The sequence below is a fragment of the Marmota flaviventris genome, chromosome 10, assembly GCF_047511675.1.
Source record: "Marmota flaviventris isolate mMarFla1 chromosome 10, mMarFla1.hap1, whole genome shotgun sequence".
NCBI classification, from domain to species: Eukaryota; Metazoa; Chordata; class Mammalia; order Rodentia; family Sciuridae; genus Marmota; species Marmota flaviventris.
The window spans coordinates 39,740,127-39,761,726 of NC_092507.1; the positions used below are offsets into that span (position 1 = coordinate 39,740,127).

A 21,600-nucleotide genomic window follows, 5' to 3' on the forward strand; every position below is an offset into this window, starting at 1 on the left:
TCATCATCTTTTAAGACCAGGCTCAAATTACTCCTTCCATTTGTTGTCTGATTATCAAAGCTGTAAAGGATTTTTCTTATGCCCTTGAAATCCCCAGGTATTTTGCTTTTGCATATCCTGTATCATTTAGCATACTTTCTCCTTGATTTGCTATTACTTGTAGACATGTTGTATCTTCTGTACAAGAATATAATCTGCCCTTTTTTGTTTTTTGTATTGAGGATTGACTGAACCCAGGGGCTCTTTATCACTGAGCCACATCCCCAGCCCTTTTTATTTTGAGATAGGGGTTCACTAAATTGCTGAGCCTGGTTTTGAACTTGTGATCCTTCTGCTTCAGCCTCCCAAGTTACTGGGATTACAGGCATGTGCTACTGTGCTTAGCTTGTAATCTGGTTTTGTAGGTAGAAAACATTTTATTATCCTGTTCAAAAAAAAAAGTGAGAGGGCTGGGGATGTGGCTCAAGCGGTAGCGCGCTCGCCTGGCATGTGCGGGGCGCTGGGTTCTATCCTCAGCACCACATAAAAATAAAAATAAAGATGTTGTGTCCACCGAAAACTAAAAAATAAATATTAAAAAATTCTCTCTTTCTCTCTCTCTTAAAAAAAAAATGAGATAGGTTAAAAAAAAGGAGAATAAATGAAGTGATGTAGCATCCTTTGACCAAGAATGATGACTAATGGGATTTTCCTCAGCCCCAGTTAGGGATCTCCAATTTTTTCCAAAATTGATTTGATGGCTTCCTCTTTTTATAAATGAATCTTGAATTAATCTCATGTCCAGAAAAAAGTTTTGAAAATCCCTTTCTGTAAAGCTATTTTAGGGTCATTTGACACCCTTCTTTTTGTTCTGACTGCACTTGGGTCTAAATCTATCATAACTTTTACAAATAGTACTATAATTCTTTTTATAAGACTATGAACTCCTGAAGGGCAGAACCCATGTCTGCATCACTATCCTCTAAGTATTGAGTATTCAAAAAATGTTTCCAAAACAAGTGAATATAAAATTCTCTACATTGATGCAGACATAAACTCAAAGTAAAAAAAATATCAGCCAAACACATCTGCAAGATGCTGCATAAGTAACTCGCAATATCTTTTGATAGGTAACGTCAAATACAGGGAAGGAAAAAAAAATACAGTCTTTATGTTATTGGAGTGAGACAGTATCCAGGAAGGATGGGAAGCATCTGTTAGGTAACAAAAGGGAAACAGAATTGAAGATAATAGAAAACCATAAATCTAGTATGTGAACAGATATAAAGATCAGGAATAAAGAAAGGTCTTTCATTCTAAAATAAGTCTGAAAAGGCAGAAAGAAAGAAGTTGTAAGAAATGTTAACAGCCTTAGTATCAAATACAGTAATACAACCCAGCTTTGAATAATTTTTCTTAAAATTATGCCGCACCTCACGTTCCTCTTCTTGCTCTTTGCGAATCTGCTCCAAACGAAACTGTTCTGCCATCTCTCTCTCATGAGCTTCCCTCTGTTGATAAAATAGATGGGGAGCAAGCATGTAATATATGTATATGTATATGTGTGTGTGTGTGTGTGTGTGTGTGTGTGTGTATATATATATATATATATTATTCTTTTTTTTAATAAATAAAATTTTATTTATTGGAGATTGAACCCAGGGCCTCATACAAGCTAGGCAAGTGCTCTACCATTAAACTACATCTATAGCCCTTTCTGATTTTTATTTTGAGTCATGGTCTCATTAAATTGCCCAAGCTAGCCTTGAATTTATAATCCTCTTGACTCATCCTCCAGACTATCTGGGATTACAGGCATGCTTCACTGTGCCTGGCTAATATTTGTTTACCTTAAACAAGGAAAAAACCAAAACCAAAACAAAACTCAAAGGCCTTATTTAACAAAATTCAGAGGTACACAGTGGTAATAGCAGTGCTTCTCTCCAGAATAAGAACAGATATAAAAGGTTCCTACTGTAATGCTTTGAGCACTTTGGGTAATGTGTCATTCAAGATCCTTCCTTCCTCTCTTTCGTCTTCCTTTATGGCCTTTTCTGATCTCTCTCCTGTCACCAGATCTTTCTTTTTTTCTACATTTTTTAAAAAATTGGTACATTATAGTTATACACAATGATGGGATTTGTTGTTACCTATTTGTACATGTACACAGTGTAATGATATAATTTGGCCAATATCACTCCTCGCAACCCATCTCTCACCTCTGGGTCCCTTTCTTCTACTGGTCTCTCTTTGATTTTCATGAGCTCTGTCTCTACTTTCTTTCCCTTTCTCCTCTTTAGCTTCCACATATGAGAGAAAACATGCGACCCTTGACTTTCTGAGTTTGTCTTTTGAGTTTGTCCCCAAATCTTGAACTCTAGTTATATCAGCCTTTATCCATTGTGTATGCTTTCTGGGTACTAGCTTATATTATTTCTTCTTTCCCTGTATAGTTACTTGTATCACTTCTATGAAATATTCCAGAGAACATTCTCATTTTCTGGTTGGGAAACCAGAAAGGTTGGGAAAATTTTTCCAATGAAACTCCTACTCAATGAATGAACTCTCTCAAAACTCAGTGCTTCTCTTATGGCACTTAGGATCCTTGTTTTATGTTACAGCTATTAGTGTTATTGACTTAATCTAATCAACCACATTTATCAGTATTCCTTTGAGGGCAGAAACTATGGCTTATACATTTTCCACTCCATTTTCCAAACCCAATACAGTAGCAGGTCCTGAAGAAGAAAAATCAAATTTTTGATTTTTTTTCTAAGATTAAACAAATCAGTGTCATTAACAGTGACTACACATTAGAATCACCTAGAGTTATTATTTTTTTTAAACTGTTAGGCTGTATGACAGACCAATAAATAATAAATAAAATACTGTAGGCTCATTCTTATTGTTATTTTTATGATTCTGGCAAACTTTATTTTGTCTAAATGAACCATGCTTTAAGGATTATGGATAGAATTATATTTTCTCTTTATTAAATCTAGCTCTCCCTATTGTAAATCCAATATTTTGGCGGATGAAAGTAATAAAAGGGCTGATATTCAGATAATCAAAGACCAGAAGTATATCTATATTCCAGAAGTACCTTGACAAAACCTACCTTTGCTCTGTCAGCCTCAAGTGAAAGGCGATAGGCCTCATCTTGCTCTCTCTTCACATTTTCTCTGGCTTCACGTTCATCCTTAAAAGAAAGAAAAAAGAGTCAACTGAGTTTTTATATTTTTTTAAAGGAAAAAACTGATGTTAACCCCTTGTATTATTTCTGCATGAATTTATTATTAAATAAGGAATGTTTTAGGTGTACCAGACATAAATAAACAAACAATGAGTAATATGGTAATAAATAGTAAAGATGTTTAAATTCTAGCTCTGCTACTTATAAACTGTGTGACCTGTGTAAGTTATTTAACCTTTCTAGATCTCTGTATTCCTTAATTGTAAAATAGACATAATATTTGTCTTCTAGGGTTATTGTGAGAATTAAATGCAACAATATGAAATTGTCTAGCAAAGCATCTGACACTAGTTCATTTGCACAATTATTAGTTCCTTTTTGCCCTTATTTTGATTTTTTTCTAAGATTAATTTAGAGACTGTTCATCAGTGGGACTAAGGACTGGGAAGAATGAAAGTAAAATATGCTTGTTATGTTAACCTCATTCAACACCTCAGCACTAAAACTTTGCTCATCAAGTAAGTATTTTACCACTACATTTATATTCATGAAGTGCAAGTAGCAGAAGTTACCTAAGTTCGAAAATCTTGTTCAATATTTTAGCTTCTGAAGTGAGTATACCATCTGCCTATATTTAAATCATGATTTCATATGAAATTAAAATTTAATTCACTAACAGAATTTCTCATTTGTAAAGCTCAGCAGTGTAGCCAATAATATACTTGTACTTAAACTTAATAAATACCCACACCTGTCCACATTAGTGTTGGTTCCCTTTAGTCATTGTGTATTAGGTTGAACCATGTAAAGTCATCAATATTTGAATATTTTTGACCTATAAAACTGGAAATTTGTCGGGCACAATGGCACTTCGGAGGCTAAGGCAGGCAGAGGACAAGTTTTAGTCCAGTCTAGGCAATTTAGTGAGGCCCTGTCTCAAAATAAAAGCTCTGTTAAGAGTTGTAATATTTCACTGATTCTCAGTCTTTCAAACAAAAAATCAGGAAGAATTAGATGTTGCTAACCTGAAGCTGAGTGTTATACTATATATGATGAAAGGGTATAAGGGTATATTGGGGAAATTATATTTGGTAATAAAATATCCAGAACCATGTTTAACCTTAGAGATCACTCAGGCTACAAAGCAGTCAGAACAATTTATATGTCAAATAATATACATGAATAAAAATGAATTTTAAAAGCATCTTATTAGAGACATATTTAGCACTTACATTTTACATTTTAAAGTTGTAGGAGCATTTTTCTTTAAGTACATTTCACTAATTTCAACTGATTATCTTTCATTTGGGTCTATTAACCAAGGTTTTACTATGACTAGATACAATCAAACTGCTAAGGAATATTTTTGTTTTTCTGTGTTTATTTGTATTTGCCTAATGTATTACTCTATGAACTCATTTCCCTACCCCAAACACAATTTATATAGAGTGGCTCCTTAGTAGTTCATTTGACCATTGTTGATCTATATTTGATAATTATTTTCAGGTAATAGAAGAGAGAAGACTAGCAGACCTGTGTTTTGAGTTCTAGCCCTGCCAGTAGCAAGCTATGTGTTTGGGGGTAAATATTGTCTTTCTTTTTAGACATCTATTAAAATAAAGAATTGAACTTCTAAGGATCCTCTGCCTTTATGGATAATGCATCTTTTCAAATTAATCTATCTCTAGAATACAATCAACAAATTATGAAAGTAATCTTACCTTTCTATATTTAAATGGGGAAATATTTAAGATATTTAAAATTTTAATTTGACTTTACTTTTCTGACCTAAGACTTTTCAAATTGGTTTAGGTTTATCTCAGAACACATTTTCTGCTTTTCCTTTAAAGCATTTATCACAATTGCAATTAATTATCATAGAAATCATCTATATTATATACCTCTGTATTCCACACACAAATTGAATCAATCTACATACCCACCTACCTTTTTGGTGCTGGGGACTAAACCCAGGGCCTAGAGCATGCTAAAAATACACACTCTGCCAGTAAGCTATATCCTATCCCCAAGTGTAACAATGAATAAATGAATCATCTTTCCAGGCATAAAGTATCTATTGTTTGCAGTAAAATTTAAGGAGGAAAAAGATTCAGCTCATCCATAAAGTGGCCCCATCTGAGTCAATGCAATTGACTGGCTAGGCAGTAATGACTTGTTATGATACTATGTACATACAACAAAGGGATAAGCTATCACAGCTGGAAGCCATTTAAGCACAAATACAATTTATAATACAAGCATTCTAAGTAAACAGATTTGTTTTAAAACAGACTGTTGCAGATATTAAAGTCTGTTAATATAAGATCTCTGCCCCAGAATGTGGCACCCATTGTGAGAGGGCTTCCTGACCAATTAACTTCCTTCCTGCCTACACTTCTTTTCTCCCTTCCTCTTCCCTTCCCTCTCAACAAATCCTTCTTGGACATGCCACCCCAGTCACACTTGTTATAAAGTCTACTGATCTATTGTTAAGTGTTCAGATTTTATGTTATTTTAAATACTACAACTACTTTGGAAATCAGTCTGGCAGTTTCTTAAAAAAGTTAACAACATATCGATCATATGACCTAGTCATTTCAGTATTAATTAGTTACCCAAGACAAATGAGTACACATGTTCATACAAAAATATGTACACAACAGACAAAACCTAGGAAATAATCCAATTGTTCATTGTGAAAGTTATCAGAATAAAAATAGTTTTGCTTGTAAAAACAAAACAATAAATAAATAAAAGCTGTGAGGTTATGAAGGAAGAGTTTCTCACACAATTGCCGATTAGTAATTACCAGAACCACATTAGTAATGCATTATTAATGCCAGAACCACAACCCTGCATAAAAGCAACTACAATTTTATTTAAAAAAAAAATACTTTTGCAAGGATATCTGACCAGCTACTGTCTGTCAACCTCAGACTGGCATCCTCATTTTTGGCTAAGAAATTTCTCCTTGACCTAACCTTTTTGAATATGCTCAAAGGTTACTATGGCATATTTATTTTCATTGCAATTCAATTCCCCAATAAAAATTAATAAATTTTCAGAGAATCTCTTTCTGATTTACTTAATTGATACCATCAACAGGTGAACATTTAAAAAAGCCCTGAGTACATAAATATAAAAACTAATATTTTTAGGGTACTGGGGATTGAATTCGAGGGTGATTTATCACTGAGCTACATCCCCAGCTCTTTATTTTTTGAGAAAAAGTCTCACTAAACTACCAAGGTTGGCCTTGAACTTGTGATTTTCCTGCCTCAGTCTCCCAAGAGGCTGTACTGTATCTGGCAAAAATATGAACACTACTGAAAGCAACATTAGGGGCTTTTGTCAAACTATTCCTTTTTCAGAGCAGATAGACACTGGAACCTCTGTCATAATACTATATAACAATTCCTCTTAATATGATTTCAGAGAATGGTAAGCCCTTTATTAGCTGCATTTACATACATTTTAAGCCAATTATAATAGGGTATGGTGTCCTCTAAATCCACTGAGTTAGAGACTGAAAGGAAGAGGCAAGATCAGAAATGAGAGACTTAGGTTCGAAGGTAGTCAACACAAAGCAGAATCAAGACCCAAGACAACAGCACTGAAATGCAGGGTTAAATCAATCTGCTCAACTTCATTCAAAAAACAGTGAAAACAGAGACAGAGAATAAACAACTAAGAACTGAAGCTACTGATTCTTAGCTTTGCCCTTTTCATTTTCTTAAATGAAGATGATGATATGGTGGTGGAGGTGGTTGCTATGGTCATGTAGCTGTCTCAGAGGTAGTGCACTTGCCTCGCATGTATGGGGCACTGGGTTTGATTCGCAGCACCATATATAAATGAATGAATGAATGAATGAATGAATAAATAAATAAGTAATAAAGGTCTATCAACAACTAAAAAATATTAAAAAAAAAGCAGGGCTGGGGATCTGGCTCCAATGTTAGCGCGCTCGCCTGGCATGCGTGCGGCCCAGGTTCGATCCTCAGCACCATATACAAACAAAGATGTTGTATGCGCCGAAAAACTAAAAAATAAATATTAAAATTCTCTCTCTCTCTGTCTCTTAAAAAAAAAAAAGAGCAGACTGACAATCTTTCCATTGCATATTAGAAAAGTAAGGACTTTGGCATTCAGAGTTAATTACACAGAATCTGCCATGTCTATTTCAATGGTTGGTTGATGGGAACTCAGATCAGGCAGTAGTCTCATAAGTACAAATTTTAGTCATCATCATCAGCTATTGGGAGGCCAGACTTGCCTTATATGTTGGCAGCCTGGTTTTAAGATCCAGCTTCTTTAACAATGAATAAAGTACTAAATTGGAATACTGTATTTTAGAACAGAAGAATCTTCAAGCTTTCTTGTGTGTATATATGTGTGTTATGGACTAATCAGAAAGACAGATATGACACTGCAATTTGAGCTATTTGGCTATTTTTTCAATGTTTTTTTAAAAGGCATTTATGCAAAATTTAAAAATGCAAAAGTTTAATTATTCTTAAAGGCAACACTATTAATATAGTTAGGTGGTAGTTGATCAAAATTATGAATACCTTGAATGCCACTGAGTTGTATGCTTTACAACAGTTAACCATACATTATGTGAATTCCACTTGCATTAAAAAAATTTCCTAAAACCAAAACAAACAAACAAAGCAAAACTGTGGTATGTACATATTGTGGAATAATGCTCAGCAATGAAAAGGAATGAGTCAGTGATAAATGCAACAATGGGGATGAATTTCAAAACAATTATGCTGAACAGAAGAAACTCTCGTGTTGTAGTTTAGATCTTGAATGTCTCCCAAAAGGCTTGGTTCCATAAGGCAGGATTGTTCAGAGGAGGAGCTTTGGGGAAGGGACCGGATCACGAGGCATTATGGTTGGGCTATGATGTGTTCCCCAAAGCTCCTGTGTTAAGACCTTTTTTTTTGGCGTGCTGGGGACTAGAACCCAGTGCGTTGTGCAAGCGAGATGAGCACTCTACCAACTGAGCTATATGCCCAGCCTAAGCTCCTGTGTTAATACAGGTATGTTTGAAGGTAAAAAGACTAGACTGTAAAAGCTGCAATCTAATCAGTCTATACTAGTTTGAATGGACTGATTAGGTGGTAAATGTAGTCAGGTGGGGCATGGCTAGAGAAGGTGAGTCAATGGGGGCTTGTCCTGGAAGGGTTCTTCCCTGAGATCCCTTACCTTATCTCTCTCTCTGCTTCCTGGCCAATATGAGGTGAGCTGCTTTTTTCCAACCTGCCTTTCAGTCATGATGTTCGCCTCACTTGGGCCCAGAGTAATAGACTTGGTTGTCTATGGACTGAGACCTCTGAAACTGTGACCCCAGTCACAGTTGAAAAGCTGACTAAAACATGAAGACTCTGATCTTATCAATGGATTAATCCACTGATGGGTTCATAATGAAAGAGACTGTTAGGAGGTTGTGGAAACCGTAGGAGGTAAGACCTAGTTGAAGGGAGTAGGTCCTAGGGGGCGTGCCATGGGGAATATATCTTGTCCCAGACTCTTCCTCTTTCTCTTTGCTTCCTGGCTGTCATAAAGTGAGCAGCCTCCTTTGTTACTTGCTCCTCCTGCCATGATATTATTTAAATCTTTCTTCAGGTCCAAAACAATGGAGCCAGCTGACAATGGATGTTTCCTTGAAACCATGAGCCAAAATAAATCTTTCCCCTTTTAAGTTGTTCTTTCTCAAGCATTTTGTCATGGCAAGCGAGCTAACACAGAATGATTTAACCTTTTATAATATTCCAGAAAATACAAACAAATTTATACTGACAGAAAGATCATGGGTACCTGACATTTGAGTTGGCAGAGGCAAGAGAGAGGGATTAAAAAGATGCATAAAGAAGCTTTGGGTGTAATGTATAGTTTACCATTTGGAATGTAGTAAGGGTTTCGTAGCTATATAGATATGTCAAAACTTGTCAAATTACACATTTTATAAGTATAGTTTACTGTTTCTCAATTATACACAATATAGCTTTAGAATAATACTTCAGAATAATAAGAATAATACTGCAAAAATTAATGAATGAATTCAAATGAATGGATAAAGGAGAAGGGAAAATTAATAAAACATCATTAATATGAAGAAATTACCTGAATTTGAACACAGAAAGATAAAGAAATAAAATATGGTAGAGAATTTAAGAGATATGGAGGATAGAAATAATAAGCATCTGCCAGGAATTCTAGGAGAGAATATATAGAATGAAGCTATACTTAGAGATAATATTTTTGACTTTTCCAGTATAGAGGAAAGATAAGAATAAGTACAAAGAACCATTTAAAATAGTAACTCCTGGGATCCAACATGGCGGCGGGCGCGGAGAAATCAAGTCTCTGACCTCTTCAGCTGCGCAGGCATAGGGAGTCGTAAACCGTCTAAATGCTGTTTGCTCAGGATCACTAGGCAATGCTGAGCTGACGTGGATCTGGGGCGAACAGTCTGAGCCTCTCAGAACACACACTGAGCCCGGATCGGCTGAATTCAAGCTCCCGTTCACCTGCTTCTTGCAGACAAACTGCTGTGACTCAGCACTAAACGATCCCGCTGAAACAACTGGTCGGCCTTTCTGAACCTGTGGAGGTTAATGCCAACCGAGCCTTCATAGGCAGTGGCCACAGGATTGAGACAGGGCTTGGGAGAGCCAGTCAGGACCCACCCGTTGCACTGGTCACCCGGCAAAGGGAACGAACTGTCGCCATTTGCATGGGATACCACCATGGCAGAGAACTGACGTCACCAGAATGCGGCAGAGGAGATAACTTCACTGAAACCAGCGGCGATAGGTGTGTAATCCCCTAGCCTTCCCTTCTCCACACAGTGGGGAAACCTTAAGGGCCCCTCCCAGCTCTCCCTTGAGCGCGATAGCCAGACCGAGGGAATCAGGAGTGGCGCAGGACCTGCGGCGCGGAACTCCTGGCTAATGCTCCCACCAGTGCTGACGACTGAGGTCTCTTGCACCAGCTACCGGGGGAGTGGCTACTGGAGGGCAAGCAAAATTCGCTGAGGGTTCTCAGCCCCAAGCTCCACAAACTTAGGGTCTGAGGGAATGGCAAACAGGGAGAGTGTGCCCAGTCGTTCATGAAAATAGGGCTCCCAGGAGCAGCAGAACTGGCGTGTAGCCAGTATTGTGGTGAGCGTCACCAGTGAGCAGGGCCTGGCTTGAGGAAAAGTGGGGAAGTGACTAGACACAAAAGAAGGCCCTAGGCACTCAGGATTGGAGACCCGCCCAGTCTGGGAGGAGGAGCTGCTGCACAGTGATTGGTTCCCGCGTATTGAGAGGAGAAGCTTGGCCCGATGGGCACGGCTCCACCTACTGGAAGAGAAGTTAATCAAACTCTAAGACTGCATTTATTAATTTTTTTTATTTGGTTTTTTTTTTCATTTTCATTTTTTGTTGTTTTTTAAAATTTTTTATTATTTTTTAAATTTTAATTTTTTAAAACTTTTTTCTTTTTTTATTTTCTATTTTTTTCTTTTGTCTTTTCATTTCTTTTCAATTTCCTTATTCCCCCTTCCTTGAATTCTACCTGCTTACTCTCATTCTCTTTAGTCACTTCTTCCCTTCCCTTCTAATACCTTTCCTCCCAAGCATCAAATAAATTTATAGGAGTAAACAGTAACTCAGCAGTCAAACAGAACAAGAAGTAACATGAGCAGCATGAAAAAGCAAGGAAGAAAAGGAGTACAAACAATGCAGGACAGCCTAAATATTCAGGAGGACCTAGAGGCATCAGAAAAATGGTCAAATAAAGAACTCAAGGAATACCTTAGACAGATGGAATGGAACCTTAAAGAGGATATGAGACAGCAAATTCAAACAGTGAAAGAACACATTGAAAATGAATTACATAAACAGATAAAAGAAGAAATTAAGCATCTTTATCAGGAGATAGAGATTATAAAAAAAAATCAAACAATAATTCTAGAAATGAAGGAAACTATAAACCAAATTAAAAACTCAAATGAGAGTATCACTAACAGAGTGGAGCAAGTAGAAGCCAGAACGCCAGATAATGAAGACAAAATATTTCATCTTGAAAAGAGTCTAGCCAACTCAGAAAGGCTGGTAAAAAATCACGAGAAAAACATCCAAGAGATATGGGATAACATAAAAAAACCAAACTTAAGAGTCATCGGGATAGAGGAAGGTATAGAGGTTCAAACCAAGGGAATGAGCAACCTGCTGAATGAAATAATTATAGAAAACTTTCCAGAAATAAAAAAGGAAATGGATATACAAATTGTAGATGCATACAGGACACCGAGCATACAAAATCACAGTAAAACAACGCCAAGACACATTGTGATGAAGATATCCAATATATAGAACAAAGAGAAAATATTAAAAGCTACAAGAGAAAGGAGGCAAATTACATTCAGGGGTAAACCAATAAGGTTAACAACGGATTTTTCATCACAGACGCTGAAAGCGAGAAGATCCTGGAACAACGTATTTCAAACATTGAAAGACAATGGATGCCAAACAAGAATTTTGTATCCAGCAAAATTAAGCGACAACGAAATAAAAATCTTTCATGATAAACAAAAGTTAAAAGAATTTGCAGCCAGAAAACCAGCATTGCAAAGCATCTTGAGCAAAACACTACACGAGGAAGAAATGAAAAACAATAACCAAAACCAACAGTGGGAAGTGCCTCAGTAAAGACAGAGGGCGGGGGAAAGCTAATCATGGAGAAACAAACTAAATTAAACAAAAAAAAAGATAAATAATCAAACATGGCTGGAAGTACAAACAATATATCAATAGTAACCCTAAACGTTAATGGCTTAAACTCTCCAATAAAGCGACACAGGCTGGTAACATGGATTAAAAAAACAAATCCAACAATATGCTGCCTCCAGGAGACACATCTGATTGGAAAAGACATACACAGGCTGAAGGTGAAAGGTTGGGAAAAAATATACCATGCACATGGTCCTCATGTAAGCAAGCAGGGGTGGCCATCCTCATGTCGAATAAAATCGACTTCAAGACTAAGTTAATCAAAAGGGATAAGGAAGCACATTATATACTGTTAAAAGGAACCATTCACCAATAAGACATAACAATTATCAATATTTATGCACCAAATAATGGTGCTGCGATGTTCATAAAACAAATTCTCCTCAAGTTCAAGAATCAAATAGACCACAACACAATAATTATGGGTGACTTCAACACACCTCTCTCACCATTGGACAGATCCTCCAAACAAAAGTTGAATAAAGAAACTATAGAACTCAATATCACAATCAATAACCTAGACTTAACTGACATATATAGAATATATCAACCATCATCAAGTGGATATACTTTTTTCTCAGCAGCACATGGATCCTTCTCAAAAATAGACCATATATTATGCCATAGGGCAACCCTCAGTAAATATAAAGGGGTGGAGATAATACCATGCATTTTATCTGATCATAATGGAATGAAACTGGAAATCAATGGTAAAAGAAGGAAGGAAAAATCCTACATCACATGGAAAATGAACAATATGTTACTGAATGATCAATGGGTTACAGAAGACATAAAGGAGGAAATCAAAAAATTCTTAGAGATAAATAAAAATACAGACACAACATATCGGAAGCTATGGGACACAATGAAAGCAGTTTTAAGAGGGAAATTCATCGCCTGGAGGTCATTCCTCAAAAAAAGAAAAAAACAACAAATAAATGAGCTCACACTTCATCTCAAAGCCCTAGAAAAGGAAGAGCAAAACAACAGCAAATGTAGCAGAAGGCAAGAAATAATTAAAATCAGAGTGGAAATCAACAAAATGGAAACAAAAGAAACTATTGAAAAAATTGACAAAACTAAAAGTTGGTTCTTTGAAAAAATAAATAAGATCGACAGACATATTGTGGGGTCGGGCTCCAAATTTCTTAATAGGACACCCATAGCACAAAAGTTAATAACAAGAATCAACAAATGGGACTTACTTAAACTAAAAAGTTTTTTTCTCAGCAAGAGAAACAATAAGAGAGGTAAATAGGGAGCCTACATCATGGGAACAAATTTTTACTCCTCACACTTCAGATAGAGCCCTAATATCCAGAGTATACAAAGAACTCAAAAAATTAAACAATAAGATAACAAATAACCCAATCAACAAATGGGCCAAGGACCTGAACAGACACTTCTCAGAGGAGGACATACAATCAATCAACAAGTACATGAAAAAATGCTCACCATCTCTAGCAGTCAGAGAAATGCAAATCAAAACCACCCTAAGATACCATCTCACTCCAGTAAGATTGGCAGCCATTATGAAGTCAAACAACACCAAGTGCTGGCGAGGATGTGGGGAAAAGGGTACACTTGTACATTGCTGGTGGGACTGCAAATTGGTGCGGCCAATTTGGAAAGCAGTATGGAGATTCCTGGGAAAGCTGGGAATGGAACCCCCATTTGACCCAGCTATTGCCCTTCTCGGACTATTCCCTGAAGACCTTAAAAGAGCGTACTACAGGGATACTGCCACATCGATGTTCATAGCAGCACAATTCACAATAGCTAGACTGTGGAACCAACCCAGATGCCCTTCAATAGATGAATGGATAAAAAAAAAATGTGGCATTTATACACAATGGAGTATTACGCAGCACTAAAAAATGACAAAATCATGGAATTTGCAGGGAAATGGATGGCACTAGAGCAGATTATGCTAAGTGAAGCTAGCCAATCCCTAAAAAACAAATGCCAAATGTCTTCTTTGATATAATGAGAGCAACTAAGAACAGAGCAGGGAGGAAGAGCAGGAGGAAAAGATTAACATTAAACAGAGACATGAGGTGGGAGGGAAAGGGAGAGAAAAGGGAAATTGCATGGAAATGGAAGGAGACCCTCATTGTTATACAAAATTACATATAAGAGGTTGTGAGGGGAATGGGAAAAAAAACAAGGAGAGAAATGAATTATAGTAGATGGGGTAGAGAGAGAAGATGGGAGGGGAGGGGAGGGGAGATAGTAGAGGATAGGAAAGGTAGCAGAATACAACAGTTACTAATATGGCATTATGTAAAAATGTGGATGTGTAACCGATGGGATTCTGCAATCTGTATTTGGGGTAAAAATGGGAGTTCATAACCCACTTGAATCTAATACATGAAATATGCTATGTCAAGAGCTTTGTAATGTTTTGAACAACCAATAAAAAAAAGTCCTGTATTGTTAATTTGATTAAATAAAGAAAAAAAGTAAAATAAAATAGTAACTCCTAGGACATGTAGCATTAAAGTTAATTTAGAGCTTCTCAGTAATGCAGTCTTGAATCCCACTCCAGAATAACTGAATCAGAACATGAATTTCACCAGATCTCCTATAGCTGTTAAATTTTGAAAAGCACTACTTAAGAAGACCGTAGCAATCTGCTGAACAATCAGTCTTACAGACAGCAAGAATATTTTTTATTAAAAGTAATATATCTAATATTGCTTAGGTTAAAAGAGATTGGAATGTTATTTTGACTTTTAGGAAAACCATGCATGAAGAAAGGTAACCCACACTCGTGGAAAAAAGTGGTTAAATACCAGGACTGGGCTCTAATCCTTTAGGATCTAGGTGAGAGTTTGGGAGATAAAACCTGTGCTTTTGAACAGTTCCACAACAGGTTTTCCAAACACAAATGTAAATTCTTCACAAAGGAACGTGTCCACTGAGAGCATACATTCTGACAAACATAATAAGAGAAATAGTCAAACATATATTTCAACTCTACTATGATAGCTCTGTTATATAATAAATCTAGCTAACTGCTCTGGAAAATTTTGGTGTATGCACATATGTGCAACAGGGAGATGATATAATAATCTCTGATAAAATCTGAATAGTATATTCTGTGGCCACTTAAATGAGTCAGGATTCCTTTCTGAAAACAAGTGAGACAGGAGAAAAGTTACTTTCAATTATGGGTCAGCAAACTATGGTCTTTGGGCCAAAGGCAGCCTGTGGCCTGTTTTTGTAAATAAAGTTATATTGGCTATGGCCATGCCTGGTTGTGCCCATTCATTTATATATTATCTATGGCTACTTTTAAGTTATCATGGGAGAATTGAGTAGCTGTGACAGGAAGGAGATAGCCCCAATGCCAATAATATTTACTATTTAGTTCTTTATAAAAAAGTTTGGTGATCCTTTAAAACCATTATAAAAATTGGTTTCAGCCTTTTAAACTTTCAATTTGCAGTAGGTAGGGAATAAAATCCTGATAGGTTTAAATTTTATAAAGGTCTAGGGAGAATTTTAGGAAAAGGAAAGGTCTAAAGCAAAAGGCAACTAATTTGTTTTTACAAAAAAATCAGAAGCTATAACTTAGCTCTACATTATTATGAAAAATTTAAAGTTTCACAGTAGCATATTACAAATTTTGCATGGGTTAACAGTAACAAATCTTGAAAGGGATTTCACGGTATAGATAGAAATAATTTGATCAAAAACGAAAGCAAGAGAAAAATGGACAGGCGTTTACGTATGTAGGAGAGATAAGGGAATTATTTTCCATTTGGAGGCTTAGATATGTTCTTAGGCTTTGTTCTGAACCAGTTTGTATTCTGGCTTAGTTTCAGGTAATGAATTGAACATACCTACTGTGAGCAATGTACTGGGCCCAGTATGATGGGAAAGAGGAAAATTTTAAATTAGATCTTGCTTTAAAAAGCAGTATTTATATTACATTTTATCTAAAAGAAAAGAACAAGATTTTTATTTCCTTATTTTCATGAAGATTTTAATATTACTTATCAAATTCCTGTCATTGAAACCTCAGTTATCAGTAAAAGAATTATCCCTGTAAAATAAAATCACACAACACTATTTTCTGTTTCTCAATGATCTCCCCACATCATCAGAATAAAGTCTAAAACTTTCTAACATAGCCACACTTCATCAGTTTAACTGTCCACTTTTCCCTTCCACGCACCAAACAATAAACGTTCTCAGAGCTCCCAGAAGAGACTAGACTTCTGCACAAATCTCTGCCTTTTACATCCTTTATCCTTAGCTTGGAACACTTCCCATCTTTTCTCTTTCGGGAAAAAAATCACACTTATCTTTCAGGCCTAACTTAAGAGTCAGTTCTAGGTATTCAGAGGCAAGACCTTTTCTACCATCCCTGTGTTGAATGGTTTCAGTCCTGTGTACCATTCACATCGTATTGTTGTAATGATATATTTACATATTTCCTTCTCATTATACTGTGAGCATATATATAGAGGGCAAAAAAAAAAAAAAGTGTTTTGGTAACATGAGTTTTTAGCATAAGTTAACATATGGTTGGCATGTGGTGGATAATAATAGTAAACATTTAGCAAATGTTTGTTATTGCCACTCTTTGGCAATTGCTAGAAACCTTGAGAAATGATAACAGGTAGGAATGAAAATGAGGAAACACCATTCTTAAGGAAAATTATCCTCCTGTGAAGGGTGACTGGTTACACCAGGATTACATTTGTAACATGATCTGCATGAATGCCAAGTTTATTTTCAGGGGGAATCTTGATGATGATTACTAGACACAGTGCTTGTCACACAGTAGGTATTCAACAAATATGGACTGAAGTCAAGTAGGAGGATAATTATGTGACTTCCTAAGTCACTAAAATAGATAAGCAAGTCCCTGCCAATTTTATAGATTCAGTGATTTCAGGAAGAAAAAGTAAAATAGCTAAAATATTTTATAATTTAAAGTTGAGTTTTCAAAACCTGCCCCCAAGGCCAACTTGATAATTATGTTTTTTAAGTTAAGTACCTGATTGGTACTTACTTAGAGAAAACAGAGATTTTAGTAATTAAACTATAATTTATAAGTGGACTAATTAATTAGGCACAAGCAAGACTAAAAATTTAGTTTAATTCTTCTTTAGTGTTTGGGTGTTTTTTTTCTCTTCCAAGTTATAATCTAATTGGGGTAGAATTAGAGTTCAGATAATTCAGAACTTATTTCTGAAAATTTCTCAGATCATAGGGCATTCTAATAATCTTACAAAACAGAATATTTAAATAATGTCTGATATTTTCAAAGTATCAGAATTAGATATTTCTTCAAAGAAGACATAAAAATAGCCAAGAAATACATAAAAATGTGTTTGTTCATCATCATTAGTTGTTAGGGAAATGAAAACCAAACCACAAGGAGAAAATACCTTACACCTATTGTACAAAAATTAATAAAGATAAAATAATTTTTAAAAAATGGGTAAGTAACAAGTGTTAGTAGAAAATATCTTTCAGTGCAGGATGGGATATAAAGTGATGAATCCACCTTGGCACACAGTATGGTGGTTCCTCGAGAAATTTAATATATAAGTCATTAAATAATGCTAGTGCTCAAAAACAGTGAAATAAGGCTTATGGCAAACCCCCCACTGAATATTCTATCTGGTTATTACCTATCATATTAAAGATTGCTAAAATGTTAGACTAACTAAGTTTATTTTTAAAACTCCACTTAGAGATAGTTTTAAACAGAAAAATTTCAAAATAATCCACTGTAGAACTATGAAAACAGAGAGATGAATTCATAAGTAGCAAGTAACTTCCCAAGTCCTAACTGTGATCAATTTGCTTTGCTAGAATGTCTCTGGAATTTCCGGTGGAGATGTTTAGAAAAGATTCTTTTTCATCTCAATAGAAGTGGTATGTGGGAGTAAGTTGAAAAGCTGGATTTAGGACTGGTTTGCTAATTTATTTAGTGGCAGGATTTTAAATGATGGATTGCTGTCTCAATGTCTAGAGGAAACTGGCTAACTTGTGAGAGTTTATGTTAAGGCTAAGCCAACCCAGAGACAATCTACATATCTGCCTGGTAACCTGTGAAGGAACCCACATATTTTAAGCATGATGCCTCATCTCTCAAGACTAAAGTATTTATCTGGTTAAAGGTACCACAACTTCCAGTCCCTGCCGCTAAAATTCATTCAATCACACATTTATAAAACAATTACTGCACATCTATTTGATGTTAGGCCTTGGATTGGGAATTAGAGACAATAAGAGTAAGATATTTTAATTTTCTCATTATAAGACATAGTTGTTTTAGCTTAAAAATAAAGGAAACATACATCTGGGTTAGTCAATTTACATACTCTGTTTCTTTTCATCTCCACAACAGCATAATAGGGTATTATTATTTCCAACTGACAAAAAGGGTAAACTGAAATTTGAACTGGCTATGTAACCTGCCCATGGTATATATAAGGAACGAAATTATACTCAGTTCTATCTGTTTCTAATGCTCATGTTCTTTCCACTAAAACAGTCATTCTCAAATTATTCCTATATGTCACTTGATATATAGGAAACTTGTGAAAAAGGACTCTCTGAACCACCAGTGGAAATTCTGAATCTGTATTTTTAACAAAGGTGTGCTCACTGGACTACACTCTGAAAAGCACTGTACTTCCAAAAGCAAACAAAACAGACAAAATAAATATTATTATAAAGATATGAACAAAGCGTGAGCAAATGGCATAGCCATCAGAATTGGTTTCATTAATCACAAATTAATCATGTCAGTTTTTTGTCTAAAAGAAGTGAATGTTCGCTATTCGCAGTTTAAAGTTCAAACTCTATAGCAAAACATAGATTTTTGAAAATGTTCCCTAGTGCACATCTTCAGCCTCATTTCTTCATTCTATGAACAGCTTCTTGCCTTATTAAATGACTTCTCCTTTCCCACATGTCCAACGTCATGACAACCTCTATGCTATATCTTATTTCTAAATTTTTGCCTCATCCTTTTCCCTCAACCCAAAATTATTACTTCCTATTCATTCTTCCAAATTCAGCTTATATTATTATTACTACAGAAAATACTTCCTGAGTACTTAGTATAACTCAGGTACCAGTCTAAGCACTTGATACATTCTAATTCAATCTTCTCAATAACCTATCAAGTAACTTTGACTTAAGTAAATAACTGAGGCACAACAAGATTAAGTGATTTTTCTCAAGTTTATCATGAGACAGTGAGCTACTTTCCTTACTTACCCAGGACCTAATTCAAACTATCTCTTCAGATTCTTCTATCCTGCTTGGGTCTCCTACTCTTTTAACTTCCTTCCATTCCACTTGTATATGGACTATGTCTATCCATTTTGAATGTAATTGTTCCCTAATTGCTTCAGAAACTGAGGTTTCAATTATAAAGTGGCAAGCTCCCTGAGGGTAGAAACTGTGTCACTCTTTGTAATTGGCCTGGGATTATCAAAAGTCAGTCACTCAAAGAATTCTTGGACTGAAATACAGAGCAAGTATTTACCAGTTAACCTATGTTCAGTGATTAAAGAGAAAGCACATGAATTGGTAATAGGTAGTTCTTCCAAAACGAAGAATAAGGTAGTGAATGGGCAGGTGTTAGTGCCTTTCTTTATAGAAGTATGCCATTTTGTAAAGTGAATGTGAAGAGGCCCTAAAGCACATGATAGTTTGTTCTCCATGGTTGGCTGGTCCTGACTTTCAAAAGTGAAATCCTATAGTTCAGTCTCCTAGTAAATAGTAATTAGATAACCCACGTGTATACATTCAAATTGATTACTGGATTACAAACTTGCATAGAAAGTTTCACCCCCTTACCAGGTAGAGAAGTTTACAAAAACTCTGGGTGGGTTGCAAAGCTGAATATTTTTATTGCTTTACATGAACAAACTAGTTCAGGATTACAAAGTACATGCTCTTTGTCTCAGTTACACCTGGAATCTTTGCAGTGAAGAGAATACCTAGGTTGTATTCTTTATAATTTACATGTAGTTATTCTAGTCTCTCTTTTCCTTAGGATAAATCCTTAATAATTGCTAAAGTAGTGTAATCAAACATATAAACATGTATAAGTTATAAAAACTTTATGAATAGGTGAAAATAAGAATTTAAGGAAGCATTTTTCTAGCGAAAGTATAAGATTTTTTTCAAAAGAAAACGTTATTTAAAAACAAAATGATAGAATTCAAAATCATTTGAAAATTTTCTCCTCCCAACATATATTTTATTTAATCATCTACTAGATGTACCATTATAAGAAAAATGTTTTATTTAAGAGAAAGTAACACTAAAAAGAGAAAAAAAATATAACAATAGGATTGACTCTGTAAATGATCTTGGACAAATAACTTACAGAAGTTACCTGTTTCCTCATTTGTACAATGATGAAGTAAAATTAAATGAACTCTAAAGATTTCAGCTCAGTCTAGAGTAAAAAGAAAATAATAATAGGCTCTACCACTGTGCTACACCTCATCCCTTCTTAAAATTTTGAGACAAGTCTCACTAAGTTGCCCAGGCTGGCCTAGAATTTGTTATTCTCTTGCCTCAGTCTTCCAAGTCACTGAGATTACAGGCATGCACTACCACACTCAGACACATATTTTATTTAATCATCAAAACATGCATAGAAAATAGGAACTTTTATCATCTGAATTTTATATAAGAGGAAATGAGAAACTAACTCAATAAGTCAGTGACCCAGGAATGCATTTATCTATCACAGTGCTGGGATCAAATCTGGACCAATTCCCACATGCTAGGCAAGTGCTCTACCACCGAACTCTAGCCCCAGTCCCCCAGTAATATATTTTAACAAGTGTCTCAGGTGACTGTGATGCTAGTCACTAGACTACACTTTGGCAACTGCCACTCCAAAGGCTACAATCCATATTTCTAAAGACTGTGTGATCCTGTTGTCTATAAAGTATGATTTTTTTCCAGTTAGTACATGGCTTGGGACAGTCATTAAATAATCTGTGCTACAGTTTCCTCTTTGTAAAATGGAAATAATACCTGTCTTGAAGAATTTGCAAATGACCCAGTCCTATGCCTTTGACAGCTATTATCATAGGTACCCCCAAAATATTAAAACAAATGAAAGAAAAATAAAAGTTTAAAACACATTTTAAAGCCAATTCAATAGACCTGTTTATTTTCCTTTTTAAAAATTTTACTTTAAACAAATATACAGTAATACAGACTGTTTTTGGCATGCAGTTCTATAAGTTCTAACACATATATAGATTCATGTATCCACAACATTCAAGATACAAACAGTTCTATCATCCCCTCAAATCTCCTCCAGCAACCACTAAGCAGTTCTCTGTCCCTACGGTTTTGTTTTTTTCTTTTTTTAAAGAATTATCACAAGATACAACCAAAAAAAAAAAAAAAAAAGGAACTTTCAGAGATATAACAGTTTGTTCATTCACTTACTGAAGGTGAACTGAAGGAGACTGATAGACATTTGGATTGTTTTCACTTTTAGTAATTATGAATAGAGCTTCTATGGTCATTTATGTACAGAGTTTGTGTATGTGTGTTTTATTTTTCTAGAGCAATAACTAGAAGTGGGTTGCTGGGTCATTTGTTAAATATATATTTTTTTTAACTTTCTGAGAA

At 35.4% G+C, this 21,600-nt stretch overlaps 1 protein-coding gene across 2 annotated transcripts in view; it reads right to left on the reverse strand.

The window, feature by feature from the left end:
• Positions 1 to 21,600, reverse strand: part of Faf1 (Fas associated factor 1) — a 403,819-nt gene that overhangs the window by 49,770 nt on the left and 332,449 nt on the right. Inside the window, exons 16-17 of one of the 2 annotated variants that reach the window (XM_027944976.2) lie at positions 3,098 to 3,178; positions 1,413 to 1,490 (exon numbers count right to left, since the gene is read on the reverse strand). In XM_027944976.2, coding sequence (XP_027800777.1) covers positions 1,413 to 1,490; positions 3,098 to 3,178 — 159 coding nt within the window. The remainder of the gene's footprint in view (positions 1 to 1,412; positions 1,491 to 3,097; positions 3,179 to 21,600) is intronic. The other variant, XM_071617812.1, reaches the window with a different exon arrangement.